General features: G+C 34.5%; 1 protein-coding gene across 1 annotated transcript in view; it reads right to left on the bottom strand.

Moving 5' to 3' along the window:
* Positions 1-22,471, bottom strand: part of LOC145280332 (double-stranded RNA-binding protein Staufen homolog) — a 263,575-nt gene that overhangs the window by 194,233 nt on the left and 46,871 nt on the right. Inside the window, exon 3 of the mRNA XM_080132102.1 lies at positions 2,246-2,343. Within this exon, the coding sequence (XP_079988228.1) occupies positions 2,246-2,324 (79 nt within the window). The 5' untranslated portion in view covers positions 2,325-2,343. The remainder of the gene's footprint in view (positions 1-2,245; positions 2,344-22,471) is intronic.

The raw sequence follows: 22,471 nt of genomic DNA, 5'->3' as shown, positions 1-22,471 counted from the left end.
ACATACATATATATACATACATATACATGTATACATACATACATATACATACATATACATACATATATATACATACATACATACATACATATACATACATACATATACATACATACATACATATATATACATACATATACATACATACATACATATATATACATACATACATATATATACATACATACATATATATACATACACATATGTATGTATATACATATATATGTGTATGTGTCTGGTCACGAATAGGCTCTATAGTGTTGAATATTTTAAAAAACTGATTGCATATAATGATAGAAGATTTATCGAGACACAGGAGTGGCTCTGTTTGAGCCTGCAGAACGGTGGTTCATTAAAATTGTGGGGTCTGCGTTCGTGACAGGTCCACAAAGTATTGAAATAAATTCTAAAATTTAAAAAAAAAAAAAACGTTTACAAGTGTTTTTGATATAAATGTACATAAGAATACTTTGATAAGTTATAACTTAAATAGGGATGGTATAATCAAATTGTGGGGTCTGCATTTGCGCCTGGCCTTCATAGAATTGAAATAGGCACAGACTGTAATAAAGACTTTTCATATCTATCTGCGTTAGTATACTTTTGATAATTATGCTTCAGTTTGAAGAAATATAGTATGATAAAATTATGGTGTTCGTTCAAGCCTGACCTCCATAGAATGGAAATATGTCAAAAGTTTAACAAGATATTTTAATATAGATCCACAGAATATTGTGAAAAGTGTTTCAGTGTGAACAGGTATGGTATAATAAATTATGGGGTTTATCTATTTTATTTTTACTTTTATCATATTTTGCTTTGGTTTTGATACCTCTAAATTCGAAGCTATCTCTTTACAACCCTTCCTCTTCATAACCTATCATACTTTAATAAATCAGAGTCCATTTTCTGTAGGCTGTTTTTGAACCCAGTCATCGACGGGCACTTTTGCTAGTATATATATATATGTGTGTGTGTGGGAAGAGAAATTACATGGAGGAAAATTTAGCGCTAGTCTCTTTTTAGGAGAAGCAGAAATGTTTGAATGAATCTAATAATTTTCTATATTAAGTGAACCTGCAGAATGCTTTTCCTTAAACAAGCCTTTCACGATGGTGATTAGAGGAAGAATGTCATTATATATAGAGATTATGGATCTGATTAAAATCTGCTTGCCAATTTATTTAGCACTAATTGGGATATATGGATTTCTAACCCCTAATCGTACTGAAGTAACTCTTATATAAGAATTCCTTAATCGTATTATCAATAACAAAAAATTCAGATTTATTCTACAATATCACTAAAAAGGAAACATTAGAAGCTGTTTACAAGAAAATTTTTGGAAAGGTCAAATGGATATCGTAGCAAACCACAGAATTAAAATCCTCAAATGTGTGATCATTACACATTAATATAGGTATGAATCACATCACATTCAGTTTTACGCCCATTTTATGTGCTGGCAGGTTCGGATGGCTGTAAGAAATGGACTTCTAAATTAATCTACTTCTGGTCACATCTTTAATCACTTTCTCACCATTTTTATCACTTTTTCCCATATTTTTCTGCGTCTTCACCCGTCAACTTTTCTATATCTACTAACCCAAAAACTCATCCTTTAAACATGGCAATAGCATCAATGTCTTCTGTTCTGCATATATACTGCCCGAATTTAATCTTTTGAAGTCATCAGAACAAAGCCTCTCTTTAAGACTGACATTGCACATCCATAGTATTATTCTCACAATAAATGCTTAAGGATTTTGATTTCATGGTCGGCTACGAAATCCTCTAAATATATATATTTTTTTTGTAAACCGCTTCAAATGTTTAATTTTTGGTAATATTGTAAAATAAATCTGATTTTTTATCTTTAATAGTATTACAAAAGAATACTTAAATAGGAGTTATGGCAGTACTATTGGGATCGGGGAGGGGGGTAGAAATCAGTATATCAAAATCATCTTCAGTCTTACATAGTCATTATGCAATTTACTTGAATGTTGACACATTGTGATAAAGGCACATAATAGCTTGACAGTAAAAATTTATTTTAGTTGTACTTTTATTTATCAAGTGGAAATATATATATTTTATGAAAAAGGCACTTAGTCTGATAATTCCCTATGGGGATGTCATGTGGACACTGCAGTATGCTGTACTTGCCATAACAATATTTTCATACTACCAATTATATGACAAAATAATACTTTATACAAAGATTAAAAATAATGCTAACCTGAAGGAGATACTGGCATGGTTCCTTGATTAGCTGTAGGTAACTTCATTCCGGGATTATTCTTCACCATCTGAGACATGACAATATACTAAAGACAACTTGAAAACCCAAAGATATAACATTAAAATAATTCATAAAAAGATGAGAATTTATCTATATAAATAAAACAGTAGACGTATATGTGTGTGTTAATATCTAACAGGTAAACTATTAAACTACTGGTCACATAGCACTAAAATTCTCAGGAAATAATATTTATGCACCAAGGGTGGTTTATAGCGAATAATATCTTTGCTTATATGCATGTATATCGCATACAGACATCGGCAAATGTATTTTGTGCACATGCGCATACATTTGTTTTTTTTCTCAAGCTGGAACGCTCGGTTGTTTTTAATTTCAATTCTAACTGATGACACCAACTCATTTGTTTATGTTTTTGTATTATTAAAAAAAAAAAAAAAAATCATACGTCCATTTTACTCGCGGTTTGAAATTTGTAAATATGAAAACAAACCTACATCTTTTTTATGATCTCATATTTACTTAATTTCATACATTATTTTATGACGGAGAAGGGGGTAATGACACAGAGAATACGGGCAGTGCTGAAATAATAACGTTATTAGTTAGAAAGCCATTATTAATATGGGGAGGGGAAGGTATTATTTAGACAATTCTGTACTTTCACCTAACAATTTATTAAATAAGAAACTGACATGTATTATCTCTGTTTTTGTTTACTATTAAGTATCTGTTTCTCAATCCAATTTCTTGATTAGTTTATTGTAAAGCAAGTGTTGCCTAATCACTAACTGCACTATGAAATATTTATTTTTGAGTAGCATGAATTTTAAATAAGGTGCTTCTACAGTGTAATACACATTTAAAAAATACAAACAATTTATAATGAAATCATGTATTTCGAAAAACTGCTGAGTCATATATTGAGTGAATTAGTGCCTGTCATTCTCCCAAGCATTACCACCACTTTTTCTGTTTATGGAGAGGGGGGGAAGTAGATGACTCATGTCAGAACAGATACACTTTGATCTTAGCCAAAAGGTAAAAAAAAAAAAAAAATATATATATATATATATTTTAAGATAATAGAGGTTAAATTATGAAAAATTATTGTCGAAATTAATAACATATGCAAGAATTATGAAATATGATGAAATTTGAGTTAATTGACGGGTGTGTTTGTAATGAAATAATAAAGCCAGCCAATATGTCAATATTATTATTTCCGTACTGGGGAATGGGGGGGGGATAATGTGGATTAGAATTATAAAAATTGCTGTCGAAATTAGTAACATATCCAGGAATTATGAAAAATGATGAAATCGATTGATGTGTTGGTAATTAAATAAACAACCCAGAGAATATATCAAAGTTATTATTTTTGTAAGTGGGGTGATAATGTGGGTTGAAATTATAAAAAATGATTGTTGAAATTAGTAACATATCCAAGAATTATGAAAAATGATGAAATGTTAGTCAATCGATTGGTGTGTTTGTAATGATATAATAAACCCAGACAATATATTGGCGTTATTATTTTCATAAGGAAGGGGGGGTAATTTAGGTTAAAATTATGAAAATTTGTCGAAATTAGATACATATCCAAGAATTATGAAAAATGATGAAATGTGAGTATATTGATAGGCGCGTTTTTAATGAAAAAATAAACCCAGATAATATGTCAAATTTATTATTTTCGTAAGAGGAGGCGATAATGTGGATTTAAATTACAAAAAATTGCTGTAAAAATTAGTAACATATCCAAGAATTATGAAAAATAATCAAATGTGAGTTAAATTATTCATGCGTTTTTAATGAAATAATCAGCCGAGGGCAATATATCAAAGTTATTACTTTTGTAAGGAGTGGGGTGATAATGTGGGTTATAATTATGAAAAATGATTGTCGAAATTAGTAACATATCAAAGAATTATGAATAATGATGACATGCGAGTTAAATGATTGTTGTGTTTGTAATGAAATAATCGGCCCAGAAAATATATCAAAGTTATTATTTTGGTAAAGGAGGGGGCGCAATAATGTGGGTTAAAATTATGAAAATTGATTGCCGAAATTACATATCCAAGAATTATAAAAAATGAAGAGATGCGAGTTAATACATTGCTGTGTTTGTAATGAAAGAATAAACCCGGACAATATCAATTATTTTCGTAAGGGGGGGGGATGTGGGTTACAATTATGAAAAATGATTGCCAGGATTAGTAACAATCAACAATTGTGAAAAATTATGAAATGTGAGTTATTGATTTGTGTGTAGAATGAAATAATAAACTCAGATAATATATCAAAGTTATTATTTTCATAAGGGGGTCCGATAATGAAGGTTAAAATTATAAAAAATGATTGTCGAAATTAGTAACATATCGAAGAATTATGAAAAATGATGAAATGTGAATAAATTGATTGGTGTGTTTGTAATGAAATAAACAACCTAGAGAATATATTAAAGTTATTATTTTCGTAAAGGGTGGGGGCACGATAATGTGGGTTAAAATTATGAAAAATGATTGTCAGTATTAGTAACATATCCAAGAATTATGAAAAAATAATCAAATGTGAGTTAATTTATTGGTGTTTTTTCAAAAAAAAATCAAACGAAACAATATATCAAAGTTATTTTTGTAAGGGCAGCGGGTGATAATGTGGGTTACAATTATGAAAAATGATTGTCGAAATTAGTAACATATCCAAGAATTATGAAAAATAATGAAATGTAAGTAAATCGATTAGTGTGTTTGTAATGAAATAATAAGCCCAAACAATTTATCAATTTCTGTATGTGGTTAACAATATTTTTTTGAATTTTCAATGTTAACTGCGGGGAATGACGTCACAGTTGTAATGGGGAGTAGAAAGACACATGATTATGTTGCTTTTTAACGTGCTCTGGAGTTCTCTATGAATTAAGAAACCTTCACTTTTGTGGTGCGGCTTGAGCGACTAATGTCCATTTTGGGGTCACTATGCAATCTTGTGAAGCAAGGGTTGCGAACTCATAAACCAACACAATGTATTTATGTATTAATTTGGAAATCCTAATGATCCATCTTCTAAAAATGATTTCAGTTTTCTTAAAATTATGGTAGACTTGGTGGGAAGAGAAATTATTTCATATATGTTGTACAATACCTGTTGAGAGTATGTTAAATTGTTTCATATATGTATATAAATTACCCGTCTGAAGGTAGGTGAACATATTTTTAATATGTGTTGTAAATTACCCATCGCAAAAAGGTAAAATTATTTCATATACATTCTGTAAATTACCTGTACTAGGGAAGGTACAATTATCTTATACATGTGTAATAGCCGTCCTAGGGTAGGTAAAATATTGTTTTGCTCGAAATAGCAAATGATACATAGACATTAAAAATTCATCTCTCCAAAGAATAACAATTATATTCAAAATCAACTTCCAATTATCTCATTGTTTATACGGTCCCGAGCAACGCCGGCTAGTCTTAAAGAAAAACAGATTTTAAACTAACAGCCTCACCTACTAACAAGTACAGATTGCTAGCATGCCTGAAATACGGACTGATATTGCTATTCCTGATACAAATTTAAGGAAAATAGGTAATGGAAAAAAACAGATAATGGAAATTTTGGCAACGTACAAAAATTAGATAACCATGAAATAAATATATATTGTAAATAGATTTTAGGACTGTTCTTGGAGGTAAATTTGTGTCCAAAACACTCTCCCCTATAGTTTTAAATAGGGTGCAAAAGTAGTTGTATCTGTCATAGTCCAGGGGCTTTTACTTTCATTTTCCCCCCCTGCTGTTTATTTCTTAATTTTAAAAGTTAATTATTACAATATCATTTTGTCATTAAATTACTAATTGAATTAAAACTATAAACTTGAAGATAATGTCATCTTCATAAAATTATTGCATCTAAAAAAGGTTCCAAAACTTTTAATCAAAAGTAAATGCTTTTAAGTATATATTTTTAAATATTACTTGGAACTCTTAAACCCAATTTAAAACTATTAGGGGAGATAGTTTCACCTCCTCATCTATTTTCAATTGATATTTATTCTAGAACTTATTTAATTGATAAAATTAGATATTTTTCCGATAATTTTCTGGCCATTCCCAACATACCGATAACAATATTGAAGTTTTCTAAATAACAATAATTTAGTATCATTTAGGTTTTAAACATTTTATTGCTATTAAATGAATGTGATTTTATTGTAATAAACACGCTAATACTTTTTATAGGGTAAAATTTAAAAAGAAACTATGAACAGAATAATTTAACGTAATGTCATTTGAAATTTGCAGACAATTTTGCAAGAAATTTTGATATACTGAAAATGCAATTTAATTAGATTAAAATTAAATTTTATTTCTTTTTTTTTTATATAGGCATCACCACTTATCAAGGCCCAGAGGCCACTCGAGGATAAGGGCTAAAGAGTGTACAGTAGTCAATTAGACAATATACTAATCGTAGTAATGGAAATTCAGTAAATTTGTTAAGAGGAACGGCTTATCAAGAACTTGTTTATGTTGGACTTGAAGACAACCATATTGTAGTCAGCTGGAAAGCAGGTAAACGGAAGACAGTTCCACAGCTGTGCAGTTCTAAGAAAGAAACTTTGTTCATGGAATCTACGTTTAGGTTTAGGCACAGATAAAGAGTGTGGGAAATTATTGATAGCGTTTTCAGCTAGATGTGTGTTTCTCATAAACGTTTGGCAAGGGGGAACCACAGATTGGAGCTCAGATGAGCACTTACCATGAAAATAACGATAAAGCAGAGACTCGCAACATCTCTTCTGTGAGAAAGAGGTTGCATTTTATTGCCTACATATTTGTAATATTAGAAAAAAAAAGTATAGAGTAGAAATATATCAGCATTAAATTGACCGTCTTTCCAGGATACAATAAACCTCCATAAACCTTTACATCTCCAAAGCATGCGGGCCTGACCCTCCTATAGTCTTAAAGAAATGCTCTTTCTTACACCAAACCAGTTTTTTTTTTTTTTTTTTTATTCGATTTTGGGGCACATGTGGAAAAATCCAAAAACCCTTAATATCTCTATAAGACTTCATTTTTGAGAAAATCTTATGCCATTTTTGGATTCCTTTGGTCAAAAAACATACCTGTGTGAATTTTTAGAGTCATACGATCTTTCAATCAGAAAATATTCAAAGAAATGACATCACAAACTTGTCGCCCTGGCGTCACATTACGTGACTAACACCAAAACAAAAAATGCTCTAAATCGGGAACCGCTTGGACTTATGTGCTCAAATTTTCAGGATTTCTTAGTTCCTATATTGTCTATCTCCAGTGCAAACTACAACCAGATCTGGGGATAGGGGTTTTAAAATCCCATATTTCTGGATGATTTGACACGGAGTGACCCTGGGTGTAGCATGATGTTCGAATGAAAATTAGTTTGTATGCTACTACTGGACAAATATTTAGCATAATCAGATCCTTTTTAGCTAAAAGAAAGGTCAATCTTATTGTTGATGGTCAATATTTAAACAATGACATTAATGCATGTGCGCTCCAGTAGTTCAATCTTTGGACCATTATTATTCCAAAAACAACCTCCCTGAAACAATTGTGTAATTTGCTGAAAACACCATGCTCTATTGCAAAAAAATTGTGGGAAAAACACGCATATCCAAGGTAATAGCTGAATCCTTTGAAAATGCTCTCCAGTCAATAATCAAATAGAGATGTTAATGGATGGTAACATTTGATATTAAAACAAAGCTACTTTCCATCAACAATTATTAGTAAACTTTTCAACCATCGATTGTCATAGCACTATCTGAGAGTTCATCATTCAAACTACTTGGCATAACATTCAAGATAACATCAACTGAAGACACCGCTAAAATTGCTGCAAGGAATATGGGCTCCCTCTATCAAGCTAGAAAACTTATCACACCTATCCTATATCTCGACAATATCACTATCGATGCATGAAATATTGCCATATCTGGGCTGGGGCACCAACCACTAGCCTCTTCCTTCTGGATAGGATAAAAAAAAAACCCCAAAAAACTTCTACTTTAATATGTAGCAACACTTTCTAGTAAATGTTGCATTTCTGTGCTTGTTTTAAAAATACATTAATGAAATATGCTCCAACAAATATGCTGCACTGGTGCCTCGATGAAACATTAGGTTGGTGCAAAAATTATTTTTATTTTTTATTTTTTTTACATTCAACTCCAAGTCAAAAAACATTTTTGTACCAACCTAGTATTCAAGATCAACCTGTCAGTCAAGATTTCATTCATCCTTCATTGTAAAGATTCCCAGATGTCAAAGCCTTTCTACTCTTAACAGCTTTTCTTAAACTGATAGTGTTTGGAATTCTCTTCTCATCTTCCATGACCGTACCAACATGCAAAAGTTTAAATGTAATTTGGACAAGCATCTTGCTGCACAAATCAAGAGGTCTCTAATTCACAATAACCCCTTATGTCTTAGGATCACTGTGCCTTGTTTGTGTTTAACAAAAGTAAAAACAAAATCTTAAAATATAAATTGTTGTAGAAGTTGAAATATTTGAAAATAGATTTCACACAATTAGCACAAATATTTTTGAATATGAGGAAAAAAGTGTTGGGTTTATTTAAAATTGTGATGAATAGTTTAAGGATTATTTTAAACTAATTAAAAAATTTAAAAGTAAATATTTAGATGTTCATAGCAATTAATTCCAGCAAATTTCGAAAAGGAATAAATTGTGTTTGCCATCAGGTTGTTTAGTAAATAAAACAAGATACAAAAATGAAGAAAATAAAAGTGAAAACTTGAATTAATAAGACTATGAGGGCATGTTCAATAAATAATGCCCCTGACCAAATTCTCATTGCAGTAGAGCAAAAAACTTGGTAGTTATTAATCTTTCCATACATAGGAAGAACCCCATGTTACATTTCTCTCATCATCGACTCTAAAAATGGGGGATCATTTAACGTTAAATTTATATGCAAAAATTATCTCTTACTAAATTCTAAACTGTTTTTGTTTTTCTGAAAAAAAAAAAAATGGAGGGGTGGGGTTAGAAATTAATTTCTAACTTGAAGTTTTAAAGTAAACTCTTAAACCTAAGTATTTCTTGTAGGAACCACTATTAAAATCGTGGTTCCTTTAAGAGTTCAAGTACTTTAAAACTAAAGTTATTTTTTTATAACTATTTGAAGACACTTTACACTTAAAAATCTTCAAATATATAACACAAATTATTATATATCTATCCATGCCAAAGTATAAATATTTGAGGACAAAATTTGACATGCTTTGATTTTTTTCAATTAGAAGTATTTTAGTAGAACCTCCATAAAATCTGCGCTGAACAGCATTTTCTTTTTTATAGTTGGTGAGTAATGCTAATTAATAATTGAAAAAAAAATTCATTCACTAGTTATCCACTTGAAATATTTTTTCCATGACGATTGACATTTCTGGGAATTGTTTTTAAGTGCATAGAGATGCACATTAAGTTGAAAAACAACATTAAAGAATAAATTACTCTTCACTAAAAATAGTAACCTAATTTGAAGTAATCTGGAAAAAAAAATTAATTACACAAGGTTTGTATACTTATAAAGAGAAAAGATTAAATTTTGTTTACAGCCAAATTTTATCAAAATAATACCAAAAAATAAATGATTATCACTAGTTGAAATTAGCAGGAATTTTGCTACAAAATTTATTTAACAAATACCAAACTCGGTGATTGGTGATACCTACATAATGAAACATTTAAAAAAATCACCTTAAAATATAAATCATCTATGAAAATAATACATTGAAGGAAATAAAAGAATGCTTTACCTTAAATTGAAAAAAAAATGTGCATAGAAATAAAAATTAAAAACTAAAATGACTTCACTGCATTACTGAATCGGTACAGCTAAATATATGCTAAAAGATTATGAAACACGGTTATTACATAGTTTATTTAATACCTACTTAATACCATAAGTGATCATGAATGTAAAGTGACTGAGCACATTAATCTGATTACTTTATTTCTACATTTAGAATAATTCTATTCTGTTATTGGGGAGGGGTGTCATTTATGCTTAGCATATTACATGCACTAGTAAAAAAAATTTTGTATCTGTGTCAAGAAACATCACATACTTTACAATGATTAGAAGAAATTATCAGTTACTACAAAATAGCAAAACATCTCATAGTAACTGATACACGTCAAAAAGTGAACAGATCTTGTAGTACAATCTTTGCAATGGACCAGTTATTCATTATGTCACTTTGGGCATCCCCATTTTCATATTAAATGGGTGATATATAATCTAAAAATACTGCACAGATTTAACAATAAAGAGTTAAAGTAATCTGTAATTTTCATTATTTCCTAGAACCACCACTTTTATTCATCCATCAATACCTTCAGTTCCAAAGAAACAATGAAAATAACCCATAGAAACTAAAAATAACATAAGTATACCTGTTCTTTAGTTGATGCTATGATAGCAATTATAATAACAATACACATGGAAAATTTTAGAATGCTTAATAATGGCATACACAGAAAGAGTTTGATCTGAGAAAGAATTTTTTTTTTTTTAAATCTGACTAAAAAATTTTAACTATTTTTGTGCTTTGTGCCTTTTCATATTTTTCTCTCTTTAAGACCATATGTTTGGTCGCAATTTTTGTAAGACTTTTTCAGTAAAAACACTACATCTTCGTTAAAACACAAGGTAAAGCAATGAAATTTGGTATATAAATGTAATTTTGTGCAAGGAATCAGAATTTGGCACTGAAAATCTCCAGAAATTATTTGCACAAAATACACAAACATACCAATAAATAAATCAAAACAAAAGAATAAGCAAAGTAATAACTCTGTTTAAATATTATATAAAAAGAAACAATGTTAAAACCTTTTAAAAAATCGTTACCCGGGTGTTTGTGTCGGGGGGGGGGGAGTTTAAAAAAAAACCTTTTGGTAGGTAGGCAGGATCGAACCCGAAGACTTGAGGCGAAGTTGGAAAGTAAAGTGTGAAGAAAATGTGACACGTTAACCACTCGGCCACCAAGAAAGAGTAGCTGAAAGATGTTTGAATTTACTGAAGTATTAAGAATTGACAGGTGTCCACACTTAATGACTTAATGAGGTCAAATATTAGTAGCCGAGTTAAGTTTTACTGCGGGGCAGTTTTTTAATGAGGTCAAATAGAAGTTAATGCAGAGCACTTTTTTTGAGTTTGTTTATCCAATGGTTTTGTTTCTCCAAGATGTTGGGGGGGGGGGAAGAACCAGCTCCCCACAAAAAGGCGATTGTCCAATTTGAATAGCCTGATATAAGGAGAAACTGCATTGATCAAAACTGATTGTTTTCTGAACGTTATTATCTAGGGGGTATATAAACACTTCTAAGCGATAGTAACCCTCCCCCCACGGTAAGCCCAGCGAAAAAAGCCTTTCTTGGACATACATAAAATGTGAACACACATTTTGCCTTTTATTTATTTATATATATATATATATATATATATATATATATATACTAGCGGGGGGTACCCGGTGTTGCCCGGGTGTTTGGAGGTGTGTGGTTTTGGGTAAATCAAAACTCCGGGGGGGGGGGGGGGGTTTGAAATATTTAAAAAAAATGTTTTGGTAGCTAAGTATGAGGATCGAACCTGAACCCTTGAGGCAAAGTTGGAAATTAAAGTGTGAAAAAAAAAAAAAAAAAAAAAAAAAAAGAGCGTGACATTAACCATTGGGCCACCACGAGATGCTAACGGAAACATGTTTGAATTTATTTAATTACTTAAATTAGCAGGTGCACGTTTTAATGACTTAATGAGGTCAACTTTTGACTACAGGGTATCATTTAGTGCAGAATGCTTCTTTTTTTTTTCTAGGATGTTGGGGGTAGGAGGAAACAGCTCCACTTGTCGAAATTGAATAGCAATTGTCTTCTGATATAAGGAAATAATATTTCCACATTGAGTAAAGCTGATTACTTTCGGACATTTCCGGCGATCGAGACCGGAAAAATACCTAGACAATTAGTGTCGCTTTTATTATAGGAAAAGGCCTAACCCACATGTGGCGAGCGAAAACTGTTCAATATTTATCTTCCCGAAGTCGAACAAAATAAATAGACAGGCGAGCTCCGTTGTTAACTCTGAGATATTACGATTTACATGTGATATAAAAAGTTTTAAAATGTTAGGCGACCGACCGCTTCTCTGAAAAAAGCCTTTTGTAGACATACAGAAAAAGCGAACACACATACATTTTCGCTTTTATATTTAAGATATAGACAAGTGGGGCAATACCAGATATTCTAGTAGATATTTCCACCTATTTCATCCAATCCCGAGCAACGCTAAGTACTCTGCTAGTACATTTATCCATCTATCATCCAATCCTAAGCAACGCCATGTAACCTGCTAGTACATATATCCACCTATGTCATATAATACCGGGTAACGGTGGATTTCTGCTAGTATATATTTCAACCTCACTCATCCAATACCAGGCAAGGGCAGGTCTTCTGCTAGTACATATATCCACCTATCTAATCTAATCCAGGGCGATGCCGGGTATTCTGCTAGTATACATATCTACCTATCGTATCCAATCCTGGGCAATGGCGGGTATTTTGCTAGTATATATATCAACCTATCTCATACAATTCTGGGCAATGCCGTGGATTCTGCTACTACATATATCCACCTATCTCATACAATCCCGGCCGACGGCGGGTATTCTGCTAGTACAAATATCGACCTATATCATCCAATCCTGGGCGATGACGGATATTCTGCTAAGACATATATCCACCTATCTCATACAATCCCGGACGATGCCGAGTATTCTGCTAGTACAAAAATCCACCTATGTCATCAAATTCTGGGTGATACCGGGTATTCTGCTAGTACATATATCTACCTATCTCATCCAGTCCTGGGCAACAGCGGGTATTCTGCTAGTATATATATCAACCTATCTCATACCCATGTATTCTGCTAGTACACATATCCACCTATGTCATCCAATCCCGGCCGACGCTGGGTATTCTGCTAGGAAACATTCAACCTATCTTATTCAATCCTGGGAAATGCTGGGCATTGTGCTAGGAAACATTCCACCTATTTAATCCAATCCCAGGCGACGCTGGGTATTCTGCTAGTACATATATCCATCTATCGTATCCCATCCAGGGTGATGCCGTGTATTCTGCTAGTACATATATCCACCTATCACATACAATCCCGGGTGACGCCAGGTATTCTGCTAGTACAAATATCCACCTATATTATCCAACCCCAGGCAATGCCAGAAATTCTGCTAGGAAACATTCCGCCCATTTCATCCAAGCCTGGGCGGCGCCGGGAATTTTGCTAGTATATATACCCACCTGTCTCATACAATCCTGGGCAACGGCGGGTATTCTGCTAGTATATATATCAACCTATTTCATGCAATTCTGGGTAATGCCGTGGATTCTGCTAATACCTATATCCACCTATCTCATACAATCCCGGATGATGTAGAGTATTCTGCTAGTACAAATATCCACCTATGTCATCCAATTCCAGATGACACCGCGTATTCTGCTAGTACACATATGCACCTATGTCATCCAATCCCGGCTGATGCCGGGTATTCTGCTAGGAAACATTCCACCTATCTTATCTAATCCTGAGAAATGCCGGACATTGTCCTAGGAAACATTCCACCTATTTAATCCAATCCTGGGTGACGCTGGGTATTCTGCTAGTACATATATCCATCTATCTCATCCAATCCTTGGCAACGTCAGGTATTCTGCTAGTACATATTTCCACCTATCGTATCCATCCAGGGTGATGCAGTGTATTTTGCTAGTACATATATCAACCTACGAGGGGCGTGCAATAAGTAATGTCCCTGACCCACTTCCAATGTCTGATCTAGCTGAAATTTTGCATGTGCAATGATTTATATCTCTACGGGTTATGTGGCAAATTACAGCTATGAACTAATTGTGGTTTCTGTTTTACAGGTGTTTGAACCGAGTCAGGTGTGAAATGGAGCTGTTGAATGTGGAGCAGTCATCCGGTTTTTGTATTTGAAAGGAGGCACACCACAGGAGACTTTTGATGAAATGAAAGAAACTTATGGTGATAATGCCCCATCATACGAGCTTGTAAAATGCTGATATCGTGAATTCAAACATGGCCGGAATTCTGTGGAAACAGCTCCCAGATCTGGTCGTCCCTCTTCTTCCATTGATGAGGCATCTGTTCGTCAAGTTGAAGGTGCCATTTTGGAAGATCGGCGCATTACTATTCGCCAAATAGCCCAAGATGTCAAGATTAGTACCGGATCTGTGGAAACTATCATTCATGACCATTTGCATATGCATAAGATGTCTGCCAGATGGATTCCCAGGTTGCTCAAACCATTCCAGAAGCGAGAATGTGTTGAGTGCTCGAGGATGAATTTGGAAATGTGCCAAGAAGATGAGTCAAAGTGTTTCAAAAGACTGATTACACCGGATGAAACCTGGGTCCATCACTATGATCCAGATACCAAAGCCCAGTCAATGCAGTGCAAGCACTTGGACTCACCACCTCCAAAGAAGGCAAGGGTGCAGCCCTCCACTGGCAAGGCCATGCTCACAGTCTTCTGGGACCAGGACGGAGTAGTGACGACCGATTTCCTGGCAAAGGGTACTACAATTACAGGAGCCTATTATACTTCACTTTTGAGGAAATTAAGGGAAGCTATCAAAATCAAGAGGCAGAGCAAGATCAACAAAGGTACCCTCCTCCTGCAGGACAACACTCGGGTCCACAACTCGCATGCCGCCAGATCAGAAGCACGGGCGTGTAGTTATGAAAACCGCCTCCATCCTCCCTACTCTCCTGACATTGCACCCTCTGACTTTCACCTCTTTCCAGCCATGAAGTTGTTTTTGAAAGGAAAGCGTTTCCCAGATGATATAGCCTTGATTTCTCAAGTCATGTCGTAGTTGGAGGACCAACCTGGGGTGTTCTACAAAATCTCCAGAGCTGCATCAAATGATGGGAGAAATGCATAACTTTGGGTGGTTCCTATGTAGAGAAAGACTAATAACTGTGCCAAGTTTTGTTGCTCTACTGCTATGGGAAGTGGGTCAGGGGCATTACTTACTGCACGCCACTCATATCACATACAATCCGGGCGACGCCAAGTATTTTGCTAGTACAAATATCCACCTATGCTATCCAACCCCAGGTGACGCCAGATATTCTGCTAGGAAACATTCCACCCATTTCATCCAATCCTAGGCTGCGCTGGGAATTTTGCTAGTATATATACCCACCTATCTCATACAATCCCGGGCAACGCCGGGTACTCTGCTAGGAAACATTCCACCTATCTTATACAATCCCGGGCACCGCTGAATATTCTGCTTGTACATGTATCCCCCTGTCATCCAATCCCAAGTGACGCCGGGTATTCTTCTAGGAAACATTCCACCTACTTCATCCAAGCCCAAGCAACGCCGGGTATTTTGTAAGTACATATATCCACCTATCTCATACAATCCTAAGCAATGCCGGATATTCTGCTAGGAACCATTTCACCTATCTTATCTAATCCTCAACAATGCGAAGTATTCTGCTAGGAAACATTCCACCTATCTTATCCAATCCCGGGCCATGCCGGGTATTCTGCTAGTATATATAGCAATACACATGAAAAAATTTAAATGGCTTAAAATATTTCAATATTGGTATATATAGAAAGAGCTTCATAAACTAAGAATCTTTTTAAATTTTTTTAAATCCAATTAAAATCAAGGAAGTTATGACTATTTTTATTTGGATATTTTCCCCTCTTTAAGACCAGCTGATAAATTTTGAATTACTGTTATTTTGATTTTTAATTGCATTTCATGTCTTTTCCTACCATTTTTATTTTTAAACTGAGCACCTCCTACAAATATTTAAAAATTGATTATTTAAAAAAATTTTTTTTTTAATAATTTGGTAGATTAGTCTCCATTTGATAATAATTCACTGAAAACATTTTTTAAGGGACGAAAATTAGAAGTGTGTTACCGTTCATGTACATGAACCAAAGCAATATTTCACATCTTGCTTGTTCAAATATTCTAAAATTTACTACTACCCAATTTTTAAAAAATATTTGTATGGTTGATAACAAAATAGCTCTAACTAAACATGTAAGAAATGTTTTTATAGCCAGATTTTCAATCAAAAAAAAAAAAAAAAAAAAAATCGATCTGGAATAAAAATGAACAACAAAAACAAAATGTCTGTTCATGCCATGTTATCGTTGCTGCTGCTATTACTAATACTACAGAAGTCTTGATTCAAATTCATAACGATTTTTTCGGATATTATGTTTTTTAACGAATAAACATAGTAAAAAGATTGTTTTATATTAAATAAGTGGTGTCCAAAGAAAATTTTTCAAAATTTTCCATACTCATCATTTCGAAATCGTTTTAACACAACAAAAAAATGAATGGTCAAATGAATTTCGGACACTCGAAATTATTAAAAATGACATCTCTTTTGGCAAATTTCTAAATTTCATTAAAAAATTCTTAACAGAAACACGGTACGAATATTTACAAATCGGGGGGAGGGGGGGTCGTTACAAAATCTTACTGAAAACGTTTTATGATGTTCATATTTTTATCATTTTATTTGCTTAAAAACTCATAAAATATATGATGTATGTTATTTACTAATTCATTTGAAAGTATATTCATTTCCGAACAAAACAGTGGTATTTTGAAGACTTAAAGTGTGTGTAATAATAAAGAGTTACTTGCCCTTGGTTAATATCAGGGGGAGTCTAAATAAAGTATTTGATGTGAACGGACGCGTTTCTGGTTCTTTCCTTCCTCCTCTTAAATGTAGTAGCAGCGGTCACCACGTGGTAGCATAGAAATTACAGGGACCCGACGAAACGGTGTCAGATTGGGATAAATTTTTTTCTTTGGATAAGGAAACCTTATAACAAGAAAAAAAAAAAGGATTAACGTCAACTATTTCAAAAAGAAATATGTTTAGACTTCAGCCCCCAGAGCGTCTTGACTTTACGCAACCGAACCAGTGGAGGACATGGCAAGAGCGATTTCAACGTTTTCGGAGTGCGACAAAATTATATGAAGAGTCGCCCGATACACAAATTAGCATGCTTGTGTATTGTATGGGACCGGACGCCAAACAGATATATGTCATTCTCTTTCAAGAAAAAGGAAAATGAAAAGAGTTTCGACGTGATACTGAACAAATTTGAAGGCCACTTCATGCCAAAAAAAAATATTATGCACGAGCGCGCAAAATTTCACCTCAGAACACAAAGGGAAGGCGAATCGATAGAACAATTTATTCGGGGACTTCACGAACTATCGGAAAACTGATTTTCCACACAAAAATGACCAAATAAGAGACAGGCTGGTCATCGGGTTAAGAAGTGGAGAGCTATCCGAAAAACTACAACTTAGAGACGACCTAAGCTTGGAAAAGGCTATAGAAATAGCATGCAGCTATGAACAAGTGAGACAGCAAATGGCTGAAATGAAGGAAAAATCGGTTGACGCAGTAAAACAAAATGAATGGAAACAAAATTATCCACAAAAAGAAACGCAGCAACAGAGATGTGGAAAATGTAACAAAAAACACAAACGGCAAGATTATTGTCCAGCGAACGGAAAACGATGTCAAAACTGTGACAAAATAAATCACTTCGCGATATGTTGCAGATTCAAAGCCCATAATGTCAGACAAGTAGAAAAACATACGACAGGAATACTTTCTTGGGGCTATTTATAAAAGAAAAGAATTCAGAGAAAATGCAATAGACCCATGGCACGTGCGGTTAAAGGTATGTGAAAATAATTTAATTTTTAAAATCGACATCGGAGCGGACATAAATGTTATCAGTTACGAAACGTTTCGTAGCTTGAGAAAAAACCCTGTTTTGAAACCAGCATATGGCATATACAAAAGCCCCGGAGGTATATTGAACTGTATAGGGAAGTTTACGGTTGATACGAGACATAAGGATAGCAGATACTCATTCGAAATACATGCTATTGATAGCAGTACAGACAACTTGCTATTGAATAAATTTGGTTAAATTCGTGTCTAATGTAAACAAAGGGGAGATAACTGGAGCTATGAAAACAGACTCAGTGAAAATAGCGTTAAAAGACGGTGTGAAACCGTATTGTACCCTGACGGCTAGACGGATAGCATTTCCCATTATGCCAAAAGTAAAGAAGGAACTTCGACGTTTAGAGGACGATGATGTGATCAAGAAAGTCACACAACCAACGGATTGGTGCAGTCCAATGGTTCCGGTGAGAAAACAAAACGGAGAAGTACGGTTGTGTGTCGATCTAAAAAAATTAAATTCAGCAGTAAAACGCGAATATTATATGCTGCCGAATCTGGAGGATATATCACCCAAATTGAACGGCTCAGTGATATTTTCGAAACTGGACGCAGCCAGTGGGTTCCACCAAATTCCATTGGCAAAAGAGAGTCGGTTGCTTACGACTTTCATAACCCCATTCGGGAGATATTGTTTTAAAAGATTGCCCTTTGGAATATCATCAGTACCGGAAATTTTTCAACGGAAAATGTCTAAGCTTCTAGAAAATGTGGAAGGTGTTCACGTCATAATAGATGACTTTAATTCATGGGAAAACGATGGAGGAACATGATAGAAGGCTTACAGTAGCACTAAAAATAATAGAGCAATCAGGAATAAAATTAAACAAAGAGAAGTGCGAATTCAGGAAAAGTATTATAAAATACTTCGGACACAGCATATCAGCTAAGGGGATACAACCCACTGAAGAACGGTTAGAAGCGATAAAAAAGTTGTCTGCCCCTACATCAGTCACAGAGCTCAGAAGATTTTTGGGAATGAGTCAGTATCTAGGGAAATTCGTGCCTAACTTAGCAGCGGCATTACAACTAATGCTGGAATTATTGAAAAAAGATACGGTTTGGGCTTGGAATGAACCTCAAGAAAAGTCATTCCAAAGCGTTAAAGAACTACTGACACAGGCACCGATACTGACTTATTATGATCCAAAAAAGCCCATCACGATTAGTGCGGATGCGAGTAGCTATGGACTTGGCGCTGCCATTTTCCAAGAAGAAAATAAAATATTGAGAGTCATAGCTTATGCCTCTCGTACGCTGACACAAAGAGAACAAAACTATGCTCAAATTGAAAAAGAATGTTTAGCGAGCGTATGGGCCTGTGAGAAATTTGACAGATACATCGCGGGACTAGATCAGTTTTGTCTTCTAACGGATCATACACCTTTGGTACTGTTGATAAATACTCAGGATCTGAATAACACTCCTTTGAGATGTCAAAGACTGTTGATGAGACTTAGGAGATACAATCCTATAGCAGAGTATGTTCCTGGGAAACTTTTGCTGGTATCAGATGCACTGTCTAGAAGTCCAACCGAAAAAGCAGAAAGCACCACGGAGAAAGATGTAGAAATGTATATAGACACTATCATAAAGACCAGATCAGCTACTGATAGAAAATTAAAAGAAATTAGGAATGCTACATCTAAGGATTCAAAACTACAGGAGATTATCCATTTAACATCAAATGGTTGGCCGAGCAAGGAGGATAGATTAAACAAGGGAGTTAAACCTTACTTTAACTTTAGGAATGATCTATCAGTTCATCAGGAAATTTTATTTTATCAAGATCGAATAGTGGTTCAACAAAATCTCAGAGCAGAAATATTACAAGCAATACATACAGGACATCTGGGGTTAAACAAATGCCGAGAATGAGCCAAAATGTCAGTATGGTGGCCGAGAATATCACAAGAAATAGAATATCTCACTAGACGATGTGATTTTTGCAATAGTCATCGTGCTGCAAATCTCAATGAAACATTGAAACCAACTACTTTGCCAGATAGGCCATGGCAGAAATTGGGGACAGACATCCTAAAATTGGAGGGAGAATATTACTTAGTCGTAACAGACTATTTCTCCCGTTACTTTGAAATCGCGAGATTAAATCCACTAACCAGCAAAACGATAATCGGGAAATTACGAGAAATATTTGTTCGATGAGGAATACCTGAGGAGATCGTAAGTGATAATGGAGGACAGTTCACAAGCACATATTTCAAAGAATTTGCAAAACAATATGGATTCACACACACCACAGTGAGTCCGCATTTCCCTCAGGCGAATGGAGCTGCCGAAAGCGCAGTGAAAATTGCGAAAAGAATATTACGACAGCCAGACATATTTCTCGCATTAATGGCTTACCGTAGTACACCAATAACTGCTACGGGAGTTAGCCCAGCAGAACTCTTGATGGGTAGAAAAATTAAAACAACTTTACCCAGTCATCCAAATAAATTAAAACCCAAATGGCCAAATTTACGAAAAGTAAAAGAGAGAGATGGGGTTTACAAAACAAAAAGTAAAATAAATTACGACAAAAGACATGGAAGTAAAGACTTGAAACCACTAAGAGTGGGAGACAGAATCCGAGAGAAAACGGATGAAGAGAAAATGTGGAGGAATACTGGTATAGTCACAGCAACAAATAAGAAAAATAGGACATATACAGTAAAGTTGAACTCTGGAGAAAGTCTAAAAAGGAACAGAAAACATTTACTACCTATTTTGGAAAACGTAGACAACTCCTCCAGAAGAAGCGAAGTTAAGCAAAAACAGGAGACAACTGTATCAAGCAGAGGACGATTATCAAAAAAACCGAACTACTTGAAAGACTTCGTTTGCAAAGATAATAAATGTTACTATTTGTAAGTAAAGGTTAAAACTGTTTGTAAATAAAGAAGAAAAAAAAAAAAAAGGATCTCGACAAACAGAGATGTGTAATGATAAAGAGTTACTTGCCCTTGGTTAATATCAGGGGGAGTCTAAATAAAGTATTTGATGTGACCGGACGCGTTTCTGGTTCTTTCCTTCCTCCTCTTAAATGTAGTAGCAGCGGTCACCACATGGTAGCATAGAAATTACAGGGACCCGATGAAACAAAGTGCTTTGGTTTTTAAAATATGACTATTTTAGCAGAAACCCCTTGAAATCTGTGATTATCCAAAACGTTTTAACGGCCATGAGTATTGCTAGTATATATATCCACCTATTTCATCCAATCCCGGGCAACGCCGGGTATTCTGCTAATACATATATTCACCTATTTCATCTAATCCAGGACGGCGCTGGGTATTCTGTTGTACATATATCCACCTATCTCATCCAATCCCGGGCAATGCCGGGTATTCTGCTAGTACATATATCAACCCATCTCACCCAATCCCGAGACAACACAGGGTATTCTGCTAGTACAAATATCGACCTATGTCATCCAATCCTGTGCGACGCCGGGCATTCAAATATCCACCTATTTTATCAAATCCCAGGCGACGCCGGGTATTCTGCTGGGAAACATTCCCCTTATTTAATCCAATCCCGGGTATTCTACTAGTACATATATCCACCTATCTTTTCCGATCCCAGGTGACAACCGGTTATTCTACTAGGAAACATTCCACCTATTTCATCCAATTTTGGGCGACGCTGGGTATTCTGCTAGTACATATATCCACCTATCTCATCCAATCCCGGGCGACGCCAGGTATTCTGCTAGTATATATATCTATTTCATTCAATCCTGAGCAACGGCGGGTATTCTGCTACTACAAATATCGACTTGTGTAACCCAATCCATGGCGACGCCCGGTGTTTTGCTAGTACATGTATCCACTTATCACATAAAATACCGGGGCGACACCAGCCATTCTGCTAGTACAAATATCTACCTATGTTATCTAATACCAGGCAACGCCAGGTATTTTGCTAGGAAACATTCTACCTATTCCCCACACAATGGCGTGGATTCTACTAGTACATATATCCACCTATGTCATCAAATCTCGGGCGACGGCGGGTATTCTGCTAGTACATATGAATTCCTTATAGTAGTATCAGTCTCAGCATTCAATTGACTGTAATCCCCCTCCTTAACTCTGGGATTATATAAAAAAACCAAAAAAAAAAAAAAAACCCTCTCAATACTAAGAATGACTTTCTAAATAATGTTTTTATTTTAGCACGGTCCGTATTCCATAATAGTAAAATACTATCTCCCTTTTTATATTAAGAATTATTAAATT

Source organism: Euprymna scolopes, chromosome 7 (assembly GCF_053919585.1).
Source record: "Euprymna scolopes isolate OS-2025 chromosome 7, ASM5391958v1, whole genome shotgun sequence".
Lineage (NCBI taxonomy): Eukaryota > Metazoa > Mollusca > Cephalopoda > Sepiida > Sepiolidae > Euprymna > Euprymna scolopes.
The sequence above is the reverse complement of the archived record's forward strand: the minus strand, read 5'-3'. Positions and strand labels throughout refer to the sequence as shown.